The sequence below is a fragment of the Oryctolagus cuniculus genome, chromosome 13 (genome assembly GCF_964237555.1).
Source record: "Oryctolagus cuniculus chromosome 13, mOryCun1.1, whole genome shotgun sequence".
In the NCBI taxonomy this organism is placed as follows: Eukaryota; Metazoa; Chordata; class Mammalia; order Lagomorpha; family Leporidae; genus Oryctolagus; species Oryctolagus cuniculus.
Genome location: NC_091444.1, coordinates 79,607,844 through 79,633,924, shown reverse-complemented (window position 1 = coordinate 79,633,924; position 26,081 = coordinate 79,607,844). Strand labels below are relative to the sequence as shown.

General features: G+C 38.0%; 1 protein-coding gene across 27 annotated transcripts in view; it reads right to left on the bottom strand.

The window, feature by feature from the left end:
- Window positions 1-26,081, bottom strand: part of TASOR2 (transcription activation suppressor family member 2) — an 85,160-nt gene that overhangs the window by 35,360 nt on the left and 23,719 nt on the right. For 9 of the 27 annotated variants that reach the window (XM_070055832.1, XM_070055831.1, XM_070055834.1 and 6 more), the window contains 9 exons: window positions 25,831-25,926; window positions 24,030-24,102; window positions 15,910-16,001; window positions 7,483-7,620; window positions 7,220-7,344; window positions 7,110-7,129; window positions 6,921-7,020; window positions 3,592-3,692; window positions 2,874-2,977 (listed from right to left, as the gene is read on the bottom strand). In XM_070055832.1, the coding sequence (XP_069911933.1) occupies window positions 2,874-2,977; window positions 3,592-3,692; window positions 6,921-7,020; window positions 7,110-7,129; window positions 7,220-7,248 (354 nt within the window). In that variant the 5' untranslated portion in view covers window positions 7,249-7,344; window positions 7,483-7,620; window positions 15,910-16,001; window positions 24,030-24,102; window positions 25,831-25,926. Of the gene's footprint in view, window positions 1-1,605; window positions 1,629-2,873; window positions 2,978-3,591; window positions 3,693-6,920; window positions 7,021-7,109; window positions 7,130-7,219; window positions 7,345-7,482; window positions 7,621-15,909; window positions 16,002-23,635; window positions 23,675-24,029; window positions 24,119-25,830; window positions 25,927-26,081 lie in introns of those variants that run through there. The other 18 variants (XM_070055830.1, XM_070055827.1, XM_070055826.1 and 15 more) reach the window with 8 other exon arrangements.

Sequence of the window (26,081 nt, the reverse complement as noted above, 5' to 3'; positions counted from 1 at the left end):
TCTAACTAGCGTATTCAGGATGAATCAGACATAGACATGTAAGTAGCACCTTAGGCTCACATTTTACATGAAAATTATCACAGAAGCCTGAAACTAGAAAGATTGAAAGATACCATCCAATAAAAGAGTCCTTTCTACAGCATTCTAATAGATGAAAAATAGTAGAGCCCCATGTAACAAGAAACACAGACAAAAGAGTTTCTTTCTATTTTGCCTCTCTACCATAGTCTTTAGTGGAATATTGAGCTCATGAAAAAATATCTTGGGCCGGCACCGCGGCTCACTAGGCTAATCCTCCACCTTGCGGCGCCGGCACACCGGGTTCTAGTCCCAGTCGGGGCGCCAGATTCTGTCCCGGTTGCCCCTCTTCCAGGCCAGCTCTCTGCTGTGGCCTGGGAGTGCAGTGGAGGATGGCCCAAGTACTTGGGCCCTGCACCCCATGGGAGACCAGGAGAAGCACCCTGCTCCTGGCTTCGGATCAGCGCGGTGCGCCGGCCGCGGCAGCCATTGGAGGGTGAACCAACGGCAAAGGAAGACCTTTCTCTCTGTCTCTGTCTCTCACTGTCCACTCTGCCTGTACAAAAAAAAAAAAAAAAATCTTGGAGGAAAAAAATTTACATTTTAGTATTTTCATTACATGGGGAATTCTGTCCTTAGACAGCAGGAAAGTTTTCTAAAAGCTGTCACTCTAAATCATGCAGTTAAAGTTCTTTTCTATGGTTTACCATTTCAAAAACTTACATGCCCATAACAAAGGTAAAATTCAATGTTCATGTAATTTTTAGTTAAAAAGATACCTAAACAAAACATGCCATTTTATAGAATAAAACATTTCAAACCCGACAGGACTTAAACCTACAAATATGATAAATCAACAAACTATTCAATCACAAAGAAAACATGAAATAAATACCTTTTCTAATTATCACAACTCAGTTTTGACACTGATAGCTCACTTATAAGAAGAATCAACTATCTTGAGTTTCAATACATTTCCACTATAGCTCCTGTAAGTTTTATAGCATTTGAACTTACATTTTTTTCTTTTCTATAGTTTTATAAGCTCCTTGACTTATGGGAACTATGACTTAGGGACTATTCTGTATCCTTGCTCCTAGTCTAGAACATGTTAGACATCCAGGAATTAATGAATATTCAGAATACTGAATATTAATAATTATATATCCCATGACTTTGGGATCTATTAAACCTTTAAACTATTTTATTTTCTGCTAACATAAAAAAGGACAGTGACAATAAAGTTCTACCTTGTTCTCCATTTTAGTTTTGTAATACAAATGAAAGCTCATTAAGCTCATGCATTTCTATCTTCCAAAATACAAAGAAATAAAACAAATGCATGTTTATCTTATCAGTGTCTCAAACTGTGTACTGAAAAAGCTGTATAAAGTTCCTATTTTAGCCTTTGTGAGAAATCATAATCTCTTAAACATCTATTTCAAGCCTCTGTCCAATGCAAATGAAAAAACAGTCCTACATGTCCTTAACAACATCTTAAAGAGACCTTGTTCTGTATTGTTCTCAAATTCAAGGTTCTAGACATAACCCCACATACTTTCTTCAAAGGACAGATTGCTTGCTCACCATACATTAAGCACTAATGTATCACAGATGATTAAGGCGTAATACCCAATCTCAAAAACTCACGGTCTAGCTGGAGAGACAGAGGAATAAAAAAAAAAATTCATAATACAAAACATTGAGCACTGTTGGGAAAGGACCATAAGTGATATGTAATTTCTATCAATAACTTTTACTAATAAACAACTTTCAAAGCAAAAGCAGCACTAAATTTTGACTATTATTTTAAGATTTATTAATTTGAAAGCTAGAGAGAGAGAGAAGGAGAGAGAGAGGGAGAGATCTTCTATTTGCTGGTTCACTCCCCAAATGCCCACAATGGCTGGGGCTGGGCCAGAATGAAGCCAGGAGTCAGGAGCTTCTTCTGAGTCTCCTACATGGGTGCAGGGGCCCAAGTACGTGGGCCACCTTCCTCTGCTTTTCCAGGCACTTTTGCAGAGACCTGGATAAGAAGCAGAGCAGCCAGCACTTGAACTGGCACCCAAATGAGATAACGGCACTGCAGGTGGAGGCTTAACCTTTTAAGCCACAGTGCCACCCCCAAATCTTGACTATTCTTACAACCATAAACACTCATGAGCAATTCCTTCACCAACTGCATTTTCTGAAAATATTTTTGGACTTTCTTACTTTTAATTTTCAAATATAGAAAAGGACTATGCTAATTTAAAAGGAAAAAAAAAGAAGTATCTCACAAGTGGTCCTTTGATTAACGCAGAAATATTGGAGATGTAATTCAATTCTGCCAAAACCCAAAAATAACAATAAAGACTGAGAAAACTGTCCTTATTTTCTTACAGTTGAGAGTATAAACTGACTAGAAAGACACAAGAGTAAAGTGAGATACAAAGGAGAGACAGGCTTTGTGGCATAGCGGGTAAAGGACAACACCGGCATGCCATATGGCACCCTTTGGGTCCTGACTGCTCCATTTCTGATCCAGTTTCTTTCTAATGGCATGGGAAAAGTAGCCGAAGATGGTCCAAGTGTTTGGGCTCCTACCACCCACAAAGGTAACCTGGAGAGAGCTCCTGGCTCCTAGCTTCAGCCTGGTTTTAACGCTGGCAGTTATGTCTCTCCCTTTCTCTATAACTCTGACTTTTAAAATAAATAAATAATCTTTCAAATAAATACAAAGGAGATGAAAATGTTAGTAAATATTAAATAATGAAAATTCAGCAAGCCACAATAACTCAATTGAGATACAGCCAACAAATATTTAGAGATCAATTTTTCAATTAAAAATTGTATTTTAAATAAATGATTCTTACCAACTGCTTATTTTTAATATATTCTATTAGCTTATCTATTTTTTCCCCTTGTCTGTTTGACAGTTCCACATCATACAAACTGAAGCATAAATCTTGGCAACAGACTGTAAAGAAAAATCAGAAAATTTCTTATTTTTAATATGCATTGCTTTTATAATTTATTAATTTATTACAAAAATTAAAGAACTAGGACAACTACTAAAAAAAAATCCTTTACAACTTATTATTCCTGGTTATAAAACTCCTTAATTAAAGGTTACTGAAATAATTATTTTAAAACAATGTTCTCATACTAACTGACACTCCTATGAGATTCCCATGACAATTAAATACTATTTAAATAAAATACACTTCAAGTTGCAAGAATTAACCTAAAAGAGCAATAAATTTTCTTCTAATTTTTTTTCATGGAATTCAGAATTAAATAAGTAAAAACAAAAATAAAAACTCTGTTCTCCTTGAGAGGAATGAGTATGGGTTTCTAGCTTCTTAATTTCCTCAGTATTCTACATTAAAACTAGTCTTTGTCAGCTTAGTTAAACCACCTTTCAGTTTCGAAGAAACTTAAGAACATAGCAACTCCAGAACTTTCAAAAAAAGTCTCTTAAAAATCACTTGGAATGAAACAAAAGTATATGTACATTTGGAGGCAGAGTGGAAAATAACTGGAATAAAGACCAGGACATGCAGTGTGGCATTACATTTCAACAAAACAGACCTTTCTGTGTCAAGTAATTCTGTTTTTTAAAAGCAGCTTCTGGGAGTCTTTTTTTCAAAGAAGACACTTTCATTACATATTTAAAATCTAGCTCCGGTGGTCTAAAAAACAAAACAATATCAAATCATATAAAATATTTTGGTTTTTTAACATAAATTTAATACATAATACAATAACCACAGGTTAAAAACATAGTTATAAATAGTTCAGATTTTCAAATACATGCCCCATAGACTATGGTCTGCAAATATGTTCACATTTTTTAAATATATATATTTTTGGTACGACCACAATATCTAAATATGGCAAAGAAATATTTACACAGGACCATTGAAAAGCTCTTAGAAAATGCATATTGTGAAACAAACTATGCATGGATTTCAAAATATTTTGCACCAAACTAAGTTTGTTTTTCTTTCAAAAATTTTATTTATGTATTTTATCTGTTTATGTGTGTGTATGTGTGTGTTTGAGAGAGAAAGAGAGAGAGAGAAAGCAGAGGAGAAGAGAGGGGAGGGGAGGCAAAGAAGGGGAGGGAAGACGAGAACAATAATTCATTCAGTGGTTCACTCCCCCAAATGCTTGCAGGCCAAGTCTGCCTGAAGCCAGGACTGTTCCAGGCCTAAGTCAGGAATTAAACACACAATCTGGTTCTCCCATGTGGGTAGCAGGCAGTCAACTACCCGAGCCATTACCTGCTTCCTTCCTGGATACACATGAGCAGGAAGCTAGAAAGGGAAGCAGAGCTAGAACCTGAACCTAGGCATTCCAGTATGGGATGCAGGTGTCCCAAGCAGCATCTTAATTGCTAGGCCAAATGCCTGCCCCTAAACTTGTATTTTAATTCAATTTTCCATGAACTTTTTTAGATACCACATACAAAGAATTTTCTTTTATACTCTTCCATAAATGTCAAAAGAATACCACATCACGTTCACTTTGTCATTATTTCTGTAAACACACACACAATTTTTTCTGAATCCTGGAGAGTGAGATGCAAACCTAATATCCTCTTAGCCCAAATATTTGTTTCCTTTAAAAAGGAAATTTTCTTGTTAAATCACAAATCAATTAACAAAATCAAGAAATTCACAATGATATAACATTGTTACTTAACCTGTATCATATTCAAGATTTCACAAGCATCTCACTAAAATCTTTCACGGCAAAAAAAAAAAAAAAAGAAAAAAAACAGAAAAAAACACCCAACACATAGGCACATATACCTAACATAATAACATAATGCATTTTATTATGCTTCTTTATCGAATAGTTTCTTAGTCTTTTTTTTTTTTTTTTAATCTTTAGTGACCTTGACATTCTGTAGAATACAGACCAGTTTGCACAACACCTCTCAATCTAGTAGAGCTGGGGCTGGCACTGTGGCACAGTGGGTTAACACTTTGGCCTGAAGCACTGGCATCCCATATGGGCGCCGGTTCAAGACCCAGCTGCTCCACTTCCAATCCAGCTCTCTGCTAAGGCCTGGGAAAACAGTAGAGGATGGCCTAAGTCCTTGGGCCCCTGCACCCACATGGGAGACTCAGAAGAAGCTCCTGGCTCCTGGCTTTGGATCGACATAGCTCCAGCCATTGCGGCCATCTGGGGAGTGAACCATCGGATGGGAGACCTCTCTCTCTCTCTCTCTCTCTCTCTCTCTCTCTCTCTCTCTGCCTCTCTTCTCTCTGTGTAACTCTGACTTGCAAATAAATAATCTTAAAAAAAAAAAATCTGGTACAGCTACTGTTTCCTCCTAATTAGATTGACAGGAAGACCCAAAGTCAGAAGAAATAGTGTCATTCTCTGTGTGTCATACAAGGAAGCACATGGCATGCATTCCATTAACAGCAATAACTTAACCCCTTAAATTGGTATGGTATCTGACTGTGTTCTCCACCAGGAAGTGTCTATTTTTTCCTTCATGATTAACAAGCAAGTTGTGGAGAGATACTCTAAGGTATGCAAAAATCAAACTTTCATCTATTATTTTTAGCATCCACTGATTGACTTATGTTGTTGCCAAATAGTGTTTCTCTAATTCTGTCATTCCTTTTACATTTTATTGATTGATTAATTGAAGGAGAGAGGAGAAGAGGGAGGGACGGAGAGGAGGGGAGAAAGAGAGTAGGAGAAGGAGTGAAAGGAAGCAATGAAGGGAGGGGGGAAAACAGGAAGGAAGGGAAGAAAGAAGATAGGCAAGAACAGAGGGAAAGAAAGAGTGAGCAAGTGAGCATGCTACCATCTGTTGGTTCAGTTTTCTGGATACCTCAATAACTGGGCTGAGGCCAGGATGAAGCTAGGAGCCAGGAACTCAACCCAAGTCTCCTTTATGGGTGTCAGTAACTTAGGCCATTACAACTGCCTCCCATGGTCTACATTAGCAAAAGGCTCAAGTCAGAAGCTGAAACTGGGTATGAAATCCACACACTCTGATATGGATGTGGGTGTCTTCAACATTAGGCTATGTAAAAAAAGCAGAGAATGGCCCAAGTGCTTGGGACCCTGTACCTCCTGGTTCCAGGCTTTGGCTTGGCCCAGCCCCAGCCATTATAGACATGTGAAGGGTGAACCAGCAAATGCAAGATCAATCTCTCTCAATTTCTCTCTCCATAACTACCTTTCAAGTTAAACAATTTTTTTTAATCGTTAGTCCAAACAGCTGCCTTCCTTTCCATATATTTTGGTTGCATTTTACTAATAAAAAGTTCTTTTTCATTTATTTATTTACAGAATTCTTACTTTATTTTATAATACCCATGCCATGGCTTACAAAAGGCTAATAAAAAGATAATGAATCCTAAGAGCACATCAATTTTACCTTCTACATCAATTAAATTACGTCTTTAAGTGGTTTGGGGTACAAATTAAGAACAGGATAAAAAAAATATTTCAGAAGATGTCTTTCACAATTCCTCAAGAGAAAATATTCATTATAATATAAATATGTTTAACAGATATTTTAATATTTTTCTAAGAGAATCATGAAAATCAGAAAATAAGGTATTGTAAATCATAATACACAATAAGAGGATTAAGTGGCTATAATCTGATATACCTATGACCCAAGCAAATCTGATTTACTTTTTATGGAAAATCAAGCTTCTACTTTCAAATAATTTATCTTGAGAGTTCATTTACCCATTAAAGGATTAGAATTTAGGTCTCCTGTATCATGGCCCTGTTCTCTGCACATCTACCAAATGTGTCCTAATCTAAACTCAAGTACAATTCCTATATTTCACACCAAAGCTATTTATCAAGACCTCAAAATAATTTAGAAAGTTATTTAATTCAGGCATTAGGTAGAGAACACAAAATTTAGTACTTACAGTTGTGTTGGAATTACCATACCATAAGTGGACCGAAGTGTTATATCACATAGCATATAACCTCCAATAATTAATTTCCCTTTCCATGGAGGAACAAGAACTTCAAGAAATGAGAGTGAAAAAAAGATCATTTGAATGAAGAAAAAAAAAGAACAAATGAACAAAAGAACCAATGAGGTAATTTCTTACCATTTTCAGTGAGTTCAGGTCTAGAAAAGAAAATAATAATTTTTATTTTATATAAAAAAAGAGCAAAAGAAACTAGTCCAGTAAAACTAAGTATGTACATAATTACTTACATGCTTTTATGAACAGATGCTGCCATCATTTTAGGTTCCCTGTACTTAAAAGCTACAATTACATAAGGACAGAGCTGTCTTGGTCGCTTAGTAACAGTACTCCCTGAAAGTTCATAGAGGTAATACTGAAAGAAGAAGATTAAGTATTAGAGTAGCACAATGGAATTGCATACGTATCAAGTTTAATCAAAACCCCACGCAGCCCTGAAATTTAACACATTAGAATCAGAAATACACCTTGGGTATTATCAAAGGTACTATACCTGACTCAATTCAAAGGCACGAAAATGACTCGTCTTATGAGAAACCTTGTTTGTATCTGCAGCCACGTGGCAATCATAGCCAGAAGATGGCCTAGTATAGTTAGTCGTGTAATTCTCAGACACAAACTTGACTTTTCCCTAGAATGAAAACATGAAAACAAATCAGATGTCTTTGAAGAGCAGTAACTCTCACTCTATGATTCATTTAAAACAAAAAAGGAAAAACAAAAAAGTAGTCTAATGACGTGGATGTGTTTTCACTACCAGTAACTATGCTATGAGCTATCCTTCTTGGAGAAACAATTATCTTAAGGACAGAAACACTCTAATTACCCATGAACCCCTTAAAATTGCATTAAAAAAATCTTGTTTTGGCATTTTTCTGAGACAAACGTCTGTGGCTTTTATACAATATCAAAGCAACATGTGAAGGGTCGGCGCTGTGGCACAGCGGGTTCAAGCCCTGGCCTGAAGCGCCAGCATCCCATATGGGAGCAGGTTCAAGTCCCAGCTTCTCCTCTTCCAATCCAGCTCTCTGCTATGGCCTGGGAAAGCAGTAGAAGATGGCCCAAGTCCTTGGGAGACCTGGAAGAAGCTCCAGGCTCCTGGCTTTGGATTGGTGCAGCTCCAGCCACTGCGGCCAGCTGGGGAGTGAACCAGCAGATGGAAAACCTCTCTCTCTGTCTCTACCTCTCTATGTAACTCTTTCAAATAAATAAAATAAATCTTAAAAAAAAAAAAAAAGGAACATGCGAATTACAACAAACATAAGAGAACCACTTCTTTAAGAGAAAGCCTACACAGTCCACCAAATTTTACGTTATACTTATTGAATGGTTCTTCAGTGACTGAATATAAAAGATGACAAATGAAATCTAAAATTTCAACAGATGTGTTTCTAAACTTAGTATTATCTATTGTAATTATAGACTAAGATACTTCTATTGTGGCAGGGCCCAATAAATCAGCAAGGAGTAAGTAAGTAGTAAAGTACTTAACAGGTGGTTGGCCCTGATCACTGGAAAAGCCAACAGTATTTCTCATTCTATATTTCCCTTCATTAGAATTACAAGTCTCACAAAAAGGAAAAAGAAAAAATTCAAAGTTACCATAAGATGACATATCATAATTACTTAAATAAACAAACAAAAGATAAAACTTTTTATTTGAAAGAGTTACACAGAGAGTGGGAAACATACAAAGACAGACAGAGAGAATGTTCTATCGCCTGGTTCACTCCCAAACTGGCTGCAACAGCTGAGGGTGGGCCAGGCCATGTCCAGGAGCTTCTTCCAGGTCTCCCATGAGGGCACAGGGGCCCAAGGACTTGGGCCATCTTCCGCTGCTTTCTGTGGCACATTAGCATGGAGCTAGGCTGGAAATGGAGCAGCCAGGACTCAAACCTGCGTCTATACAAAATGCTGGTATTGCAGGAGGCAGTTTAACAGGCTACACCACAACACTGGCCACAAAAAGCAGTTTTGAGTACTATGACATTAGAAAATGTTTACAACGTAATGTTAAGTTAAAGAATATGCACCTAAGTGTATGCATTATAAACTCTTTTGTGGGTTTAAATAAATATATATGTAAGGGAAAAATTTAAATGTGCAAAATATATACCATATATACCAAAGTGAGGCAAGAAATTATAGACAACTTTTATAACAATATAGTTACTTTAAAAAGAGTCCTCTGCATTTATACACCACCAAAGGCAATACTAAGAAGCCGAAGAATATAAACAGTACTGTACAGAATAAGCATTCATACCTATGGCACTGAGTATATCTTTTTTTCTTTAAAGATTTATTTATTTATTTGAAAGTCAGAGTTACGCAGAGAGAGAGAGAGAGAGAGAGAGAGAGGCCTTCCATCCGCTGGTTCACTCTGCAGTTGGATACAATGGCCGGAGCTGCACCAATCCGAAGCCAGGAGTCAGGAGCTTCTTCCGGGTCTCCCATGCAAGTGTAGGGGCCCAAGGACTTGGGCCATCTTCTACTACTTTCCCAGGCCATCGCAAAGAGCTGGATCAGAAGTGGAGCAGCCATGACTCCAACTAGCACCCACATGGGATGCTGGCACTTAAGGAGGCAGCCTTACCCGCTACGCCACAGCCCCGGCCCCCCTGAGTATGTCTTGATTTTGAGAAGCCAAAAGGAAGATTGAGAGTGTACAACCAAAAACTTGAAAAGCAACCTTCAGCCATATGGGTGGGTTTACAAGTCAAGAAACAAATGCTGAGGTACAATCCAACCAAAGTGAAAAAAATCAAATGTTTATCTGACTTGTTAGGAATACTTCTGTAGCAGAACTGTATAATTTATCAGAGAACAGAAAAAATATTAATAGAGAAAAAGCAGTGTTTGTACTTCAAAGCAATGTTATTTTCCCTCCAGTTTTTAAGGAATGTTGAAATAGTTCATACTTTAAAAAAAAAAAAGGATTGGTTCTATAATCAAAGATTTTGAGATACCAAGGAAACTAAAACAAAAACAACACTATGCAATGATTAAGGGATCAATTCAACAGGAACATGTAACTATAATAATAACAATTACAGGGTGCCTGGCTATTTAAAACAAATGTTAATAGATTTAAAGTGAGACATACAATACAATTGTAATGGGAAACTCCAATACCCCACTTTCAGCAATGGACAGATCATCAACAACGAAACAACAGAGTTAATCAACACTATAGACCAAAAGGACCTAACTGATTTCTACAGAACTTTTTTTTTTTTTTTTTGGCGGGGGGCGGGCAGAGTGGACAGTGACAGAGAGAGAGACAGAGAAAAAGGTCTTCCTTTTGCCATTGGTTCACCCTCCAATGGCCGCCACGGCTGGCGCAATGCGGCCGGGGCACCGCGCTGATCCAAAGCCAGGAGCCAGGTGCTTCTCCTGGTCTCCCATGGGGTGCAGGGCCCAAGCACTTGGGCCATCCTCCACTGCACTCCCTGGCCACAGCAGAGAGCTGGCCTGGAAGAGGGGCAACAGGGACAGAATCCAGTGCCCCGACCAGGACTAGAACCTGGTGTGCCAGGGCCACAAGGCGGAGGATTAGCCTATTGAGCTGCGGTGCCAGCCATTCTACAGAACTTTTCATCCCACAGTTGCAGAATACACAGTCTTCTCACCAATTGCATTGGTTTCTCTAGAATAGATCACATGCTAGCCCATAAAGCAAGCCCTCAGCAAATTAAAAAAAAAAAAAAATACCATGCATCTTCTTGAACTACAATGGAATGAAGCTGGAAATCAGCAACTCAAGATCCTCTAGAAATTAGGCAAACACATGGAGACTGGACAACATGCTTCTAAATGAATAGTGGATCATAGGAGAAATAAAAAAATTTCTGGAAATGAAGACAATACAACATATCAAAACTTATGGGATATAGCAAAAGCAGTATTAAGAGGTAAGTTTATAGCAATTGGTGCCTACATCAAGAAACTAGAAAGGCACCAAATAAATGGCTATCCAATGCATCCCAACGACCTAGAAAAACAACAAACTGAACCTCAAATTAGTAGGAGAAAAGAAATAATTAAAATTAGAGAAGAAATAAACAAAATTCAAACCAAAAGAAGAAAAACAAAATATTAGTAAAACAAAGAGCTGCTTTTTTTGAAAAAATAAACAAAATCGACAGACCATTGGCCCAACTAATTAAGAAAAAAAAGGGGGAAGAAGACCCAAATTAATAAAATTGGAGATGAAAAAGGAAATGTAACAACAGACACCACAGAAATAAAAAGAATCATTAGGAAATTACTATAAAGAGCTGTATGCCAACAAATCGGGAGACCTAAAAGAAATGGACAGATTCCTAGACATATACAGCCTATCAAAATTGAGCCATGAAGATATAGAAACCTACGCAGACCAATAACCAAGACAGAGATTGAATCAGTAATAAAGACCCTTCCAACAAAGAATGTCCAGAACCAGATGGCTTCACTGATGAATTCCACCAGATAGAGAAGAACTAACTCCAATTCTTCTCAAGCTATTCAATACAATTCAAAGGGAGAGAATCATCCCAAACTCCTATGAAGCCAGCATCACCTTATTCCTAAACCAGAAAGAGATAACATAGAGAAAGAAAACTACAGACCAATTAACCTAATGAACACAGATGTAAAAATCCTCAACAAAATACAAACCAATCTAATTCAACAACAAACCAGAAAGATCATTCACCCAACCAAGCAGGATTTACCACTGGTATGCAGGGATGGTTCAACATTTGCAAATCAATCATGTGATACATCACATTAACAAACTGAAGAACAAAAACCATATGGAGGCTGGTGCTGTGGCATAGCAGGTCAAGCCACCACCTGCAGTGCAGGCATCCCATATGGGTGCTGGTTCGAGACACGGCTGCTCCACTTCCAATCCAGCTTTCTGCTATGGCCTGGGAAAGCAGTAGAAGATGGCCCAAGTCCTTGGGCTCCTGCATATGCATGGGAGACCTGAAGGAAGCTCCTGCTTCCTGGCTTCAGATCAGCACAGCTCCGGCTGTTGCAGCCAACTAGGGAGTGAACCAGTGGATGGAAGATCTCTCTCTCTCTCTCTCTCTCTCTCTCTCTGCCTTTCCTTCTCTGTGTAACTCTAACTTTCAAATAAACAACAAATAAATCTTTTTAAAAAACCATATGATTATCTCAATAGATGCCAAGAAAATATTTAATAAAATACAACACGCCTTTATGATGAAAACTGTAAGCAAACTGGGTATAGAAGGAACATTCCTCAACACAATCAAGGCAATTTCTGACAAACCCACAGCCAACGTCCTATTGAATGGGGAAAACTGAAAACAATTTACAGATTTAATACAATCCCAATCAAAATAGCAACAATATTCTTCTGAGATCTAGAAAAAGCAATGCTAAAATTCATATGGAAACACAAGAGACCCCGAATAGCTAAAGCAGTCTTAAACAACACAACACAAACATGGCCAGAGGCATCAGATCTCAAGACATACTACACAGCAGTCATAATCAAAACAGCTGGGTACTGGCACAGAAATAGACGTGTAGACCAATGGAACAGGATGGAAACTCCTGAAGTCAATCCACACATCTATAGCCAACTTACCTTTGACAAAGGAGCTAAAATTGATCCCTGGAGCAAGAACGGTCTCTTCAACAAGTGGTGCTGGGAAAACTGGATCTCTTCATGCAGAAGTATGAAGCAAGGCCCCTACCTTACACCTTACACAAAAATCTTCTCAAAATGGATCAAAGTCCTAAATCTATGATCCAATATCATCAAATTACTAGAGAACATTGGGGAAACTCTGTAAGACTGACATAGGCAAAGACTTCTTGGAAAAGACACCAGAAGCACAGGTAATCAAAGCCAAATTTGACAAATGAGAAGCTTCTGCACTGCAAAAAATACTGCAAAGTGAAGAGGCAACCAGCAAAATATGGGAAAATATTTGCAAACTCTGCAACTGATAAAAGATTAATATTCAGAATTTATAAAGAGCTCTAAAAACTCAACAACAACAAAATAAACAATCCAGTAAGGAAATGGGCAAAGGACTTGAACAGGCAGTTTTCCAAAGAGGAAAATCAAACGGCTAACGGACACATGAAAAACTGCTGAGCATCACGAGTCATCACCCCAGTTAGATTTACTTTCATACAGAAATCAGCTTAACAACAATGCTGGCAAAGATGTAAAATAAAAAGGTACCCTAATCCACTGCTGGTGAGAATGTAGACTGGTACAGCCACTGTGGAACACAGTATGGAGATACCTCAGAAATCTGAATATAGACCTAACATATGACCCAGCCATCTCACTATTGGGAATTTACCAAAAGGAAATGAAATCAGCATATCAAAGAGTGATCTGTACCTGCATGTTTATTGCTGCTCAATTCACAATACCTAAGATATGGAATTAACCCAGATGTCTTATTAGCTGAAGACTACATAAAGAAATTATGGGATATGTACACTATGGAATACTACATAGCAGAAAAAATCCTGTCATTTGCAACAAAATGGATGCAACTGGAAACCATTATCCAAATACCATATGTTCTCCCTGATCTGTGGTAAATAATAGAGTACCTAAAAGGTAATCTATGGAAGTGATAATTTTGAACAGCCTTTGTCTCAACTGATGAGGAACAGTGGGTTTTTTTTCCACACTATTTGTTGAACTCTTCACTTAATGTAGGGTTAATCTTAAGAGTATAAAGTTAGCTGAAAATAGATCTTTGTAAGAAATAAGGGTGGGAATAGGAGAGGGAGGAAAAAGAAAGGTGGGAGTGTGGGTAGAGGGTAGCGTGGGAAGAATCACTATCTTCTTAATTTGTATACCTTAAATAAAAAGTTTCTAGATAGAAAAAATAAAACAAAAATAAAAACAAAACCACAGAAATAACTTCAAAATGCCTACCCACAATTATCTTTCCTATTATTTGTTCAACAGTTCTAATTGGCTTATTTCACTTAAGCTGCACTATTTAGGAATTTAAAAATTTGTGAGATGATCAGTTCTAGGTACCACATAACGCTGTGAACCAAGTCTGGATGTCTTAAGAATAAAGACCACTTATTTGGGGGCTGGCACTGTAGTGTGGTGGGAAGTGGCACCAGCATCCTATATGGGTACCAGTTCAAGTCCTGGCTGCTCCACTTCCAATCCAGCTCCCTGCTAATGTGCCTAGGAAAGCAGTGGAAGATGGCCCAAGTTCTTGGGCCCTGCAACCATGTGGGAGACCCAGAAGAGGCTCTTGGCTCCTGGCTTTGGATGGGCCCAGCTCCAGCTAATGCGGCCATTTGGGAAGTGAACCAGCAGACAGAAGATCTCTCTCTGTCTTTCCCTCTCTCTTTCTCTGTAACTCTGCCTTTCAAATAAATAAATAAATCTTAAAAAACAAGAAAAATTTTTTTTGACAATTTAAACCAGACATATTGTTTTCTAAATTCACATTTTATAACTGTAATCTCATTCTATGAGCAAATACTTGTTTTCTATTATTTCATGCTTATAATGTGGTTGTCAGGCAAGCATTCAGCAGTAGTGGCTAAATCATAGTAGAGTACCTAGATCGATGTCCCATCTCTAATTCCACCCTGGCTTCCTGCTAATGCATCACTTGGGAGGCAGCAGACTTCTTGGGTCTTTCCCAGCCACTTGTAAAACCCCGACTAAGTTCTGGGATCCTGGCTTTGGCTCTGCCCAGCCCTAGCTATTGCAGGTATTTTGGGTGTGATTCAGTGACGAAAGCCGTTTCTCTGCCTTTTAAATAAGTAAAAATATACCACAAGGAGTGGGAGTTACTATGTAGCAAGCTAAGCTGCTGCTTGGGATGCCTTCAGTCCATACTGGAATTTCTGGTTTGAGTTGTGGCTACTCTGCTTCCAACTGAGTTTTCTGCTAATGTGCCTGGGAGACAGTAATAAATCTTTTTTTTTTTTTTAAGGTTTATTTATTTATTTGAAAGTCAGAGTTACACACAGAGAGAGAGAGAGGAGAGGCAGAGAGAGAGAGAGAGAGAGAGAGGTCTTCCAGCCGATGGTTCACTCCCCAACTGGCTGCAATAGCTGGAGCTGTGCCAATCCAAAGCCAGGAGCTTCCAGGTCTCCCATCCAGGTAGAGGGGCCCAAGGACTTGGGCCATCTTCTACTGCTTTACCAGGCCCTAGCAGAGAGCAGGATTGGAAGTGGAGCAGCTGGGTCTCGAACCAGCGCCCATATGGGATGCCGGTGCTTCAGGCCAGGGTATTAACCCACTGCACCACAGCACCGGCATCAAGTAATAAATCTTTAAAAAAATTTTTTTTTCTCTGTTGGTTTAACAAATTATCTGTGAATTATTTTAAACTTGAAAATAATAAAAAGGACTTTCACTGAAAAGTTTTCCTTTCTTTTGTCTGGTAGAGCAACCTTTGATAAAGACAGTAGAGATTTTCAAAAACTGTATTTTATTTGAAAGGCAGAGTTACAGAGAGAGAAAGAGAGAGACAAGAGAGTTCTATCCTCTGGTTCACTATCCAAGTGGCCACAACAGCAAGGGCTGGGCTAGGTTGACATTAGGAGCCAGGAACTCCATCCTGGTCTCCCAGACGGGGCCCAAGCACTCGGCACAGCTTTCACTGCTTTTACTAGGTGCAGTAGCAGGACGCTGGATCAGCAGCAGAGCAGCCAGGACTAGAACCAGCTTTCCAATACGGATACTGGTGTTGAAGGCTGCTGCTTAGCTCACCGTGCCACAACCTGGGCCCCAAGTTTTGTTTTTAAAGTAAAACATTTTTGTTTTCCCTGCACTTAGATAACCACCTTTGGCAGGGTAGTACTATATTTACCTAACAATCTAGAAAGAACATCACAGGTGGATGACTTTCAGTTTTTATGAAAAAATTACATAAAAAACACATCTGGGTTTTACCTTAATTAGGTTAAATATTACAATATAGCCAGATTTCCCATGATACCACGGTCTTGGATGAAGATAATCTGAGTATTTCGAAACGTATACACCTATAAAAGTATAAGATACAGATTAATTTACACTTTAAAAAGAATACTGATATAATTCACAAGTGAATATTTTTAATTAAACAAGAATAACAAAGGACAAATGAGTTTTTTAAAAAATTTGTTTTGATACTGCACACCTTTTAGAGAGCCACTGTGATATTCTAAACTTATGGAAACAAAGCTAAAAAATATCTGCTTGATAATACATTTTCTAATCAGGCACAAGAACTGAAATAAAATCCAAAATTTGTCTGTTTTTTCCCTCTGTGCAACCATTCAACCAAAAGGTATACAGTAGTCTATTTACTCTTTGGGGGAAAAAAATCAGTATTTTTATTTATTACTTAATAATACGCACTGAAAGCTTACTATATGGCAGATTTTGTACTAGAAAGTAGTGATACAAAAGTAAATAAAATGAGGTCTCGCCAGCGCAGCAGCTCAATAGGCTAATCTTCCGCCTTGTGGCCCTGGCACACCAGGTTCTAGTCCTGGTCGGGGCACTGGATTCTGTCCCTGTTGCCCCTCTTCCAGGCCAGCTCTCTGCTGTGGCCAGGGAGTGCAGTGGAGGATGGCCCAAGTGCTTGGGCCCTGCACCCCATGGGAGACCAGGAGAAGCACCTGGCTCCTGGCTTTGGATCAGCGCGGTGCCCCGGCTGCATCGCGCCAGCCGTGGAGGCCATTGGAGGGTGAACCAACGGCAAAAGGAAGACCTTTTTCTCTGTCTCTCTCTCACTGTCCACTCTGCCTGTCAAAAAAAAAAAAAAAAAAAAATGAGGTCTCTACCATCAACAAGTTTATTGTACTAGATCAAAAATTCTATTAAGGCAGGGGTTATATTTGTCAATATAAATATACCATAGCCCAACATACAGTAGCTAGTAGCTAATTAAGTATTTGCCAAGAATATTATGCATCTGAGGGCACATGGAAATGTAAACAAGTATTACTAAATGCAAAAAGTAGTGTTATCCCAGCAGTAACTGTGTACTTACTCCCCATGTAGGATCTCTGTCCTTAATGTGTTATACTATGAAAATCAATGGTAAAAGTAGTCTTCAAACAATACTTTATACTTTGTGTGTCTGTGTGGGTACAAACTGTTGAAATCTTTACTTAGTATACACTAAGTTGATCTTCTGTATATAAGGATAATTAAAAATGAATCTTAATGAAGAATGGGATGGGAAATGGAGGGGGAGATAGGATAGTTTGTGGGTGGTTATGGGGGGGAAAACTCCTATAATCCAAAAGTTGTACACTTGAAATTTATATTTATTAAATAAAAGTTTTCTAAAAAAAAAAAAGAGAGAGAGAGAGAGACAGACAGACACCTGAATTGAGTTCCAGGCTCCTGTAATTAGCCTGCTCGGGCCTCAGCAGTTGCAGGCATTTGGGGAGGGAACCAGCAGATAGAGGATCTCTGTCTGTCTCTTTCTCTGCCTGTCCATCTCTCAACGCCTTTCAAATAAGTAAAAATAAATAAATGTTTTAATAAGACCCAAGTCAATGCCAGGTAACTAATTCTGAAAGGCTAATTTGTGCTTCAGTAGCCTTTCTCCAGCATCTTCTGTACTTGGCCTGCAGTTATTGTCTTATGTGCTGCAGTCTACTCGAGTCATGATCTGCCTCTCACTCCTTTTCTTTCTGTATTTGTCAGTGTCACCCACAATGATGCCTTAATTTTTTAAAAAAAGGAAAACCTGCAAATCAGTGAATGCTATAAAACCTTCATTGTGAGAAATGTGTTGGCAATTCCATGTTCTAAGTAGCTAAGAGTTGAATAAAAAAATCCTTTTCATGTCGAAAAAAAAGTGTTATACAATAACTATAAAAAAATCAAATACCTTAGAATAAATTTAACCAAGAATGTCAAAGATCTCTATGATGAGAATTAAAAAATATTAAAGAAATACAAGAAGATTAGAAAAAATGAAAAAATCTTTCATGTTCATGGATTGGAAGAATCAATATCATCAAAATGTCCATTCTTCCAAAAGCAATTTACAGATCCAATGAGATACCAATCAAAATACCAAAGACATTCTTCTCAGATCTGAAAATAATGATGCTGAAATTCATATGGAGGCACAGGAGACCTCGAATAGCTAAAGCAATCTTATACAACAAAAACAAAGCCGGTGGAATCAAAACACCGAATTTCAAGAAATACTACACAGCAACTATAATCAAAACAGCATGGTACTGGAACAAAAACAGATGGATAGACCAATGGAACAGACCAGGAACACCAGAAATCAATCCAAACATCTACAACCAACTTACATTTGATCAAGGAGCTAAAACCAATCTCTGGTGCAAGGACAGTCTTCAACAAATGGTGTTGAGAAAACTCGATTTCCACATGCAGAAGCATGAAGCAAGACACCTTACACAAAAATCCACTCAGCATGGATTAAAGACCTAAATCTACGACCCGACACCATCAAATTATTACAGAACATCGCAGAAACCCTGCAAGATACAGGCACAAGCAAAGATTTCTTGTCAAAGACCCCACAGGCACAGGCAGACAAAGCCAAAATTACAGCTGAGAATATATCAAATTGAGAAGTTTCTGTACAGCAAAAGAAACAGGAAAATGAGGAGGCAATCAGCAGAACAGGAGAAATTCTGTGCAAACTATACAACTTATAAAGGATTAATAACCACAATCTACAAAGAGATCAAGAAACTCCACAACAACAAAACAACCAACCCACTTAAGAGATGGACCAAAGACTTCAACAGACATTTTTCAAAAGCAAAAATCTAAATGGCCAACAGACACAGAAAAAAATGTTCAGGATCACTAGCTGTCAGGGAAATGCAAATCAAAACCACAATGAGGTTTCACCTCACCCCACTTAGAATGGCTTTCATACAGAAATCAACAAACAACAAATGCTGGAGAGGGTATGGGGGAAAAGGCACCCTAATCCACTGTTGTTGGGAATGTAAACTGGTTAAGTCACTATGGAAGACAGTTTGGAGATACCTCAGAAATCTGAATATAGTCCTACCATTCGACCCAGCCATCCAACTCCTCAGAATTTACCCAAGGGAAATGAAGTCAGCAAATAAAAGAGCTATCTTCACCTCCATGTTTATTGCAGCTCAGTTCACAACAGCTAAGTTATGGAATCAACCTAAATGCCCGTCAGTGGAAGACTGGATAAAGAAATTATGGGATATGTACTCTATGGAATGCTACACAGTGGTAAAAAAAAAAAAAAAATGAAATCTGGCCATTTGCAACAAAATGGATCAATCTGGAAAACATCATACTTAGTGAAATAAGCCAGTCCCAAAGGGACAAATATCGTATGTTCTCCCTGATCTGTGACAACTGAGTACCTAAAAGAAAACCTGTAGAAGTGAAATTGACACTATGAGAAGCATTTCAAGCATGGAAAGCCAAGATACTGTGGCAAAAAATGACCTACAAGAAAGATCTCTGTGAGTGAGATCCCAGTGGAAAGAAGGAGGTACCTTTCTCTGAAGGGAAGAAAGAGCTTCCACTTTGCTTAAGGCCCTGTCTAAATACTGACAGTTTGTGGACTCAAAAGGCTACCATAGTGGTTGGCGCTGTGGCGTAGTAGGTAAGGCCGCTGCCTGAAGTACTGGCATCCCATATGGACACCACTTCAAGTCCTGACCGCTCCACTTCCAATCCAGCTCTCTGCTGTGGCCTGGGAAAGCAGAGGAAGATGACCCAAGTCCTTAGGCCCCTGCACTCACATGGGAGACCCAGAAGAAGCTGCTGGCTCCTGCCTTCAGAATGACGCAAATCTGGCCATTGCAGCCAGCTGGAGAGTGAACCAGTGGATGGAAGACCTCCCTCTCCCTCTCTCTGCCTCTCCTCTCTCTGTGTAACTCTGACTTTCAAATAAATAAATAACTCTTTAAAAAAAAAAAAAAAAAAAGGGCTTCCATAGCCTTGGCAGCTCATGACAAGAGCCCTGGGTGATCACTGACGTCATAAGAGTGTCAATTGTTAAATCAACAACAGGAGTCACTGTGCACTTGCTCCCCACATAGGACCTCTTTCTTTAATGAGTTGTACTATGAGAACAATAAAACTTGTCTTCAAACAGTACTTTATACTTTGTGTGACTACCAACTGATGAAATCTTTACTTAGTATAGAATTGGTCTTCTGTATACAAAGATAATTAAAAATGAATCTTAATGAAGAATGGGATGGGAGAGGGAGTAAGAGGTGGGATAGGAATGGGGGAAGAAGGGAGAGTATAGGGCAAAGAACTGCTATATTCCTAAAGCTGTATCTATGAAATTTATATTTATTAAATAAAAGCTTTCTTTTTAAAAAAAAGCTTTCTTGTTATGAAGAACTATATGAGTACAGAAATAATATAATTAAATGTCTGGAAAAGAAGGAGTTGTAAATGCTAGCAAGGATATAGGGGAAGAGGTACCCTAATCCACTGCTAGTAGGAATGTAAACTGGCACAGGCACTATGGAACACAGTATGAAGATATCACAGAAATCTGACTATAGACCTACCAATTGACCCAGTCTTCCCACTCTTGGGAGTTTACCCAAAGGAAATGAAATCAGCATATGAAAGAGTAATGTGTACCCCCATATTTATTGCTGCTCAATTCACAATACCTAAGATACGGAATCAACCTAGATGTGCATCAACTGAGGACTGGATAAAGAAATTATGGGATATGTATACCATGGAATACTACACAGTGGTAAAAATAAATGAAATCCTGTCTTTTGCAACAAAATGGATGCAACTGGAAATGATTATACTTAGTGAAATAAGCCAGTCTCAAAAACAAAAATACTATATGTTCTCCCTGATCTGTGGTAGCTAACAGAGCACCTAAAAGGTAATTTATAGACGTGAAATTAACACTTTTGAGATGTGATGACTCAATAGCATTTTGTCTTGACTGTTGAGGAGCAAGCAGTTTTTTTCCCCCATACTATTTGTGTAGTGTTATTTAGTGTAGGGTTAATCTTATGAGTATAAAGTTGATTGAAAATAGATCTTAGTGAAAAATAAGAACAGGAATAGAAGAGGGAGAAGGAGCTGGCGCCGCGGCTCACTAGGCTAATCCTCCGCCTTGCAGCGCCGGCACACTGGGTTCTAGTCCCAGTTGGGGTGCCGGATTCTGTCCCGGTTGCCCCTCTTCCAGGCCAGCTCTCTGCTGTGGCCAGGGAGTGCAGTGGAGGATGGCCCAAGGCCTTGGGCCCTGCACCCCATGGGAAACCAGGATAAGTATCTGGCTCCTGCCATCGGATCAGCGGAGCGCCAGCCGTGGAGGCCATTGGAGGGTGAACCAATGGCAAAAAGGAAGACCTTTCTCTCTGTATCTTTCTCTCTCTCACTGTCCACTCTGCCTGTCAAAAATAAATAAATTAATTAAAAAAAAAAAAAAAAAGAAGAGGGAGAAAGAAGAATGGTAGGAACACAGGTGAAAGGGAGGGTTGAGTGGGAAGAATCATTATGTTCCTAAGTTTCTATATATGAAATTCATGAAGTTCGTATACCTTAAAAAAGAAGTTTTTAGGCAAAAAATAAAATAAAATAGTGAGATTTTAAAAAAAGGAATTGTTTAAATAGATGGGGGAATGAAATCCTAAGTAGAAAGGAGAATGAATAAAAGTATGGAAATATAAAGGATCACACACTATTAAGGACTTAAACCAGTGTTGGGAATGAGGAGGAAGTGGTAAAAGCTGAGGCTGATAAGGAAGGTTGGAACTGGATAGTAAAGATCTTCGCATGATTTGAAAATTAGCTTAAGACTTTATTCTGTAGGTAGCAGAGAACCATTTGATAAGCAGATTTCCCATCAAGAGAGAAAAAAATCAAGACCAATTAGGAAAGGGGGCTCTCAACAAGACAGCAGCAGTCGAAGTAAGGAGGAAAGGATGGACTTCACAAATATCCCCCCTTTTGAAATAGAAAAGACAATGGGTGAGAAAGCATTGACATAGTGATAGTGAGAATGAGCAATAAATCTGTGGTCATTCGCTTGTGTTCCAGGTTACAAATAAGTCACCCAAGAGAGGAAGGTAGACCTGGATCATAGAAACCACAGTGTTCTCGAGAAGATCAATAAGCTTTTAAACTAAAAAAAACATTTAACTAATAGAAACAAGACTGTTAACACAAAACTTTCCAGTTATAATCTAAGCCAAAACTATAAAACATATACAGGCAGTAGTGTTACTTGACTATCATCTTCAGCTATGTGCTATGAAGATTGTGCCTTGTCAGGAACAACCAACTTCTACCCATACCAGTCTACTGAAGCCAGCCTCTCAAGCTGAGGTGTTCAGTTGTATTTTACTTTCAAATTCTTCAGGGGAAAAAAATGTAAAGCCTATAAGGCAAATTACTATCTGTTAAACTTAGATGTTGGGTATACCACATCATGTGCTCTACTTTCCATATGTTTGAATTTTTCATAATGAAGACAGTGGGGTGAAAAAAGAGAAGAAAAAATGTATCATGTTTTGTTATTGAGGTTATGAATTTATCACCTTTTATTTCCATTACAAATATAAGCTGAATGTAAGTTAAAATTTTTTTGTTTTACAAACATGACCCTGTGATTCCATTCCTAACAGACCCAAGAGAAATGAAAATATTATCCACACAAAAAATTCAAACATGAATTTTATGAAATTATTCATGAAAGCCAAAAGTACCCATAAATTTGAGTGCATAAAGAAAATGTGGTATACCCACATAAAAGAATACACCATAATAAATATACCATAGAAAGAAATGAAGTATTGATATATGCTACAACATGGTTGAACCTCAAAAACATGCTAAGTAAATTACTCACAAAAAGACTTGCATATATTTGATTTACACAGAATGTCCAGAACAGGCTAATCTACAAATGTAAAATGTAGTTTTTAGGGCTGATCATCATGAAAAACAGGGAGTCCCTATTAACTGCCAGAGGATTTCTACTTCACAGTAATGAAAATGGAAATTCATCATGGTGGTAGTTGCATAACTCTGTGAATATATTTTTTTAAAACCCAATGAACTCTATGCTTTAAATAGGAAAATTCTATAATGTGAATTATATCACGATAAAGCTGTTATTTTAAAAAACAAAGTCAGTGGAGATCTAGCCATGAAGCCTAATAATTTTTCTCAGTCCTGACCTCCACATTCTGTAGCTCTCAGCACCACTAAATACTCCTCTATTCAGATCTTATTATTTATGTGAAATTCTACTTTCCAATTCTCCATCCAATATTCCCATTTCCCCATATCCTGGTCCCTTTAACTAACCGAAAGTACTGTTCTTTTGCATCTTTTCCTTCTACACTATATCCTATAACAATGTCTTGGCTTCAACTAAAACCCCAGCCTCATACTTGTTCTCATCCTTTTCCTAACTATTTTATCCCTTGTAGGCTTTGTTTCAATAACACCTAAAAAAATGCACTATTTCTCAAATTTAACTCACAAAAGTAGTACTGGTCATCTACTGAGAACTTCCTATTTTGACTCTCACAACTATACAAAGTAGTTTAACTGATTTCACAGATGAGAAAACAGATGTTTAAAAAAATTCAGTGCTAATTCATATTAGCCATTAGATTACTTTTCTCTTTCAACTCACCAGCTTCCTGACCAATCTGTTTCTCTCCTTCTGTGCCTCTGTTCTATTAACAACATACTATGGTATAGGTTTAAAACCTTTTTTTTTTTTTTTTAATCAATTTCTCTTTTATTCCTCCCATTCCATAGTTGCTGGGTTTGGTGAGTTCCATCTGTTCTCTATTCCTATTGCCATTATGATAGTTTAGAAGAGTTCCTCAGGACAGTACTAATCTCTTGGAACTGAAAAATACTCTAAGTTTTAAATTCAAAACTCATTTATGTGTTTAAAGTGCCGATGATAAAATTTATGAACTGTTTGACACTAATAAAACTGGCTTTCAACATAGATGTCTTATGAAATTAACTAAATCTCACTTCATCTTGTGAAAGGTTCTTTTTACTTACAGACTTACCTTTAGATGGATCACCCAGAGTGGTAATAGAACTGCTGCCAACACAGAGTCCACGCTGACATACCAATTTTGCCTTCAAACAAAAGATACTACTTTGCTTATTATCAGTCTTTAGGGAGGCAATGAAATAATGCTATAATCTAAACGCTTTAAAATAAATAAAGGATCCATTCACTCTATGTATTCATGGCACAAAGCAAGCCTATATACAACAATCAAGTTTTAATTAATAGTCCAAAGTTTTTCATAAAATATACCATTTCTATGAATAAAATTGTCACTAGTAAAACCAAATTAAACAAAGTCACAAGTAAATCCTCTCTTGAAGATTTCTTCTCCAGTTATAGCTTTAGAACACTAAATCTGAAAACGTCTTATCTCCAAACGTCATTTTTAGTGTGAACCCAGAGCACATTTTATTTGGATTTGATGACTAAATTTAAAAGGACTAAATTCTTCTAGCATTACTATATAATCCTTGCATCATTAATTATTCTTTAAGCTAACTACATTTTTTCTTTGAAATTATTAATTGAAAAGCAGAGTCACAGAGAGAGAGACAGAAACAAAGCTCCTCCATCCAACTGGCCCACTCCACAAATAGCCAAAAATGGCTGGGGCAGGGCCAGGCTGAAGCCAGGAGCCTGGAACTCCAACTGAGTCTCCCACTTGTGTGGCAGGGGCCTAAGCACTTGGGACCTCTTTTCCACTGCTTTCATAGGCATACCAGCAAGGAACAGCCAAACCATAGATCATATGGAATGCCAGCACCACAGGTGGTGTCCCAACCTGCTGAGCCACAACGCTAGCCTTGTGCTTCTCTATAAACTATTTTTTTAAAGATTTATTTATTTGAAAGTCAGAATTACACACAGAGAGATGGAGAGGCAGAGAGAGGCAGAGAGAGAGAGAGGGTCTTCCATCCGCTGGTTCACTCCCCAATTGGCCACAACAGCCAGAGCTGCACCAATCCGAAGACAGAAGCCAGGAGCTTCTTCCGGGTCTCCCATGCAGGTGCAGGGGCCCAAGGACTTGGGCTATCTCCTACTGTTTCCCCAGGCCATAGCAGAGAGCTGGATCAGAGGTGAAGCAGCCAGGACTCGAACCAGCGCACTTACAGGATGCCAGCACTGCAGGCAGTGGCTTTACCCAATATGCCATAGCACTGGCCCCTCTCTATAAACTATTAACCCAGCCTAAGTTTGTATCTCAGAATTATTTTCAGCTTTGATGATAATCTCTGGTATTATTTAAATTGTTATCTAAGTAACCATACACATCTTTGGATGCATACCCTATATACCATAATTTCCTTCTCCCACAATTTAGATTCTGGCAATAATATACATGTTCAATCTTCAAAGAAAGCATGAAACAATTCCATTTAACTAGAATGTTGAAAATATTTACCTCAGTCCCAAAAACATGTAATTTAAACTTGAAACTCCTTTATAGGAAACCAAAAAAATCTATGCAATGATGAATCAGAATAGATAATTGTCAATTCACTTTATTAAAGGACAATACTGTCATTAAAGAAATCTATTTGAATCCAAATCTTACTGGAAGTTTAGAAACATTAAAATAAGAGTAATCATGAAAAGTCACAAAAATTAAATCTCTGTTATGACTGGCTTTCATTTTCATTTACACTGCTATGAAACTAAGTAACAAAAAGTAATGATGAATTGGTACTCTTATAGATTTATAGAACTGGAACACCAGTATTTAAGGTTAATGATACAATGAATTTTGTACATTAATACCACAGAACAAATTTTCTATAACCTAATTCCCTTACCTGGTTTTCCGTTTCAAACAGAAGAAACCCGTAAGTTTCTTGAAGTTCTTCTGGAGTATAATTACTGGCCTTTTTTTGTTGGTAAAAGTTTCTGTACTGTATAAAGAAAATAACCAAATGCTATAAATATACTATTTTCTCCTGCCAATTAAACATTTAAATGTATCATCTGAATTCCTCCTGGAAATCTCTCTCTCTCCCTCTCTCTCTCTTTTAAATGAATAAAAGACTAATAATATTGTTTTTCTATT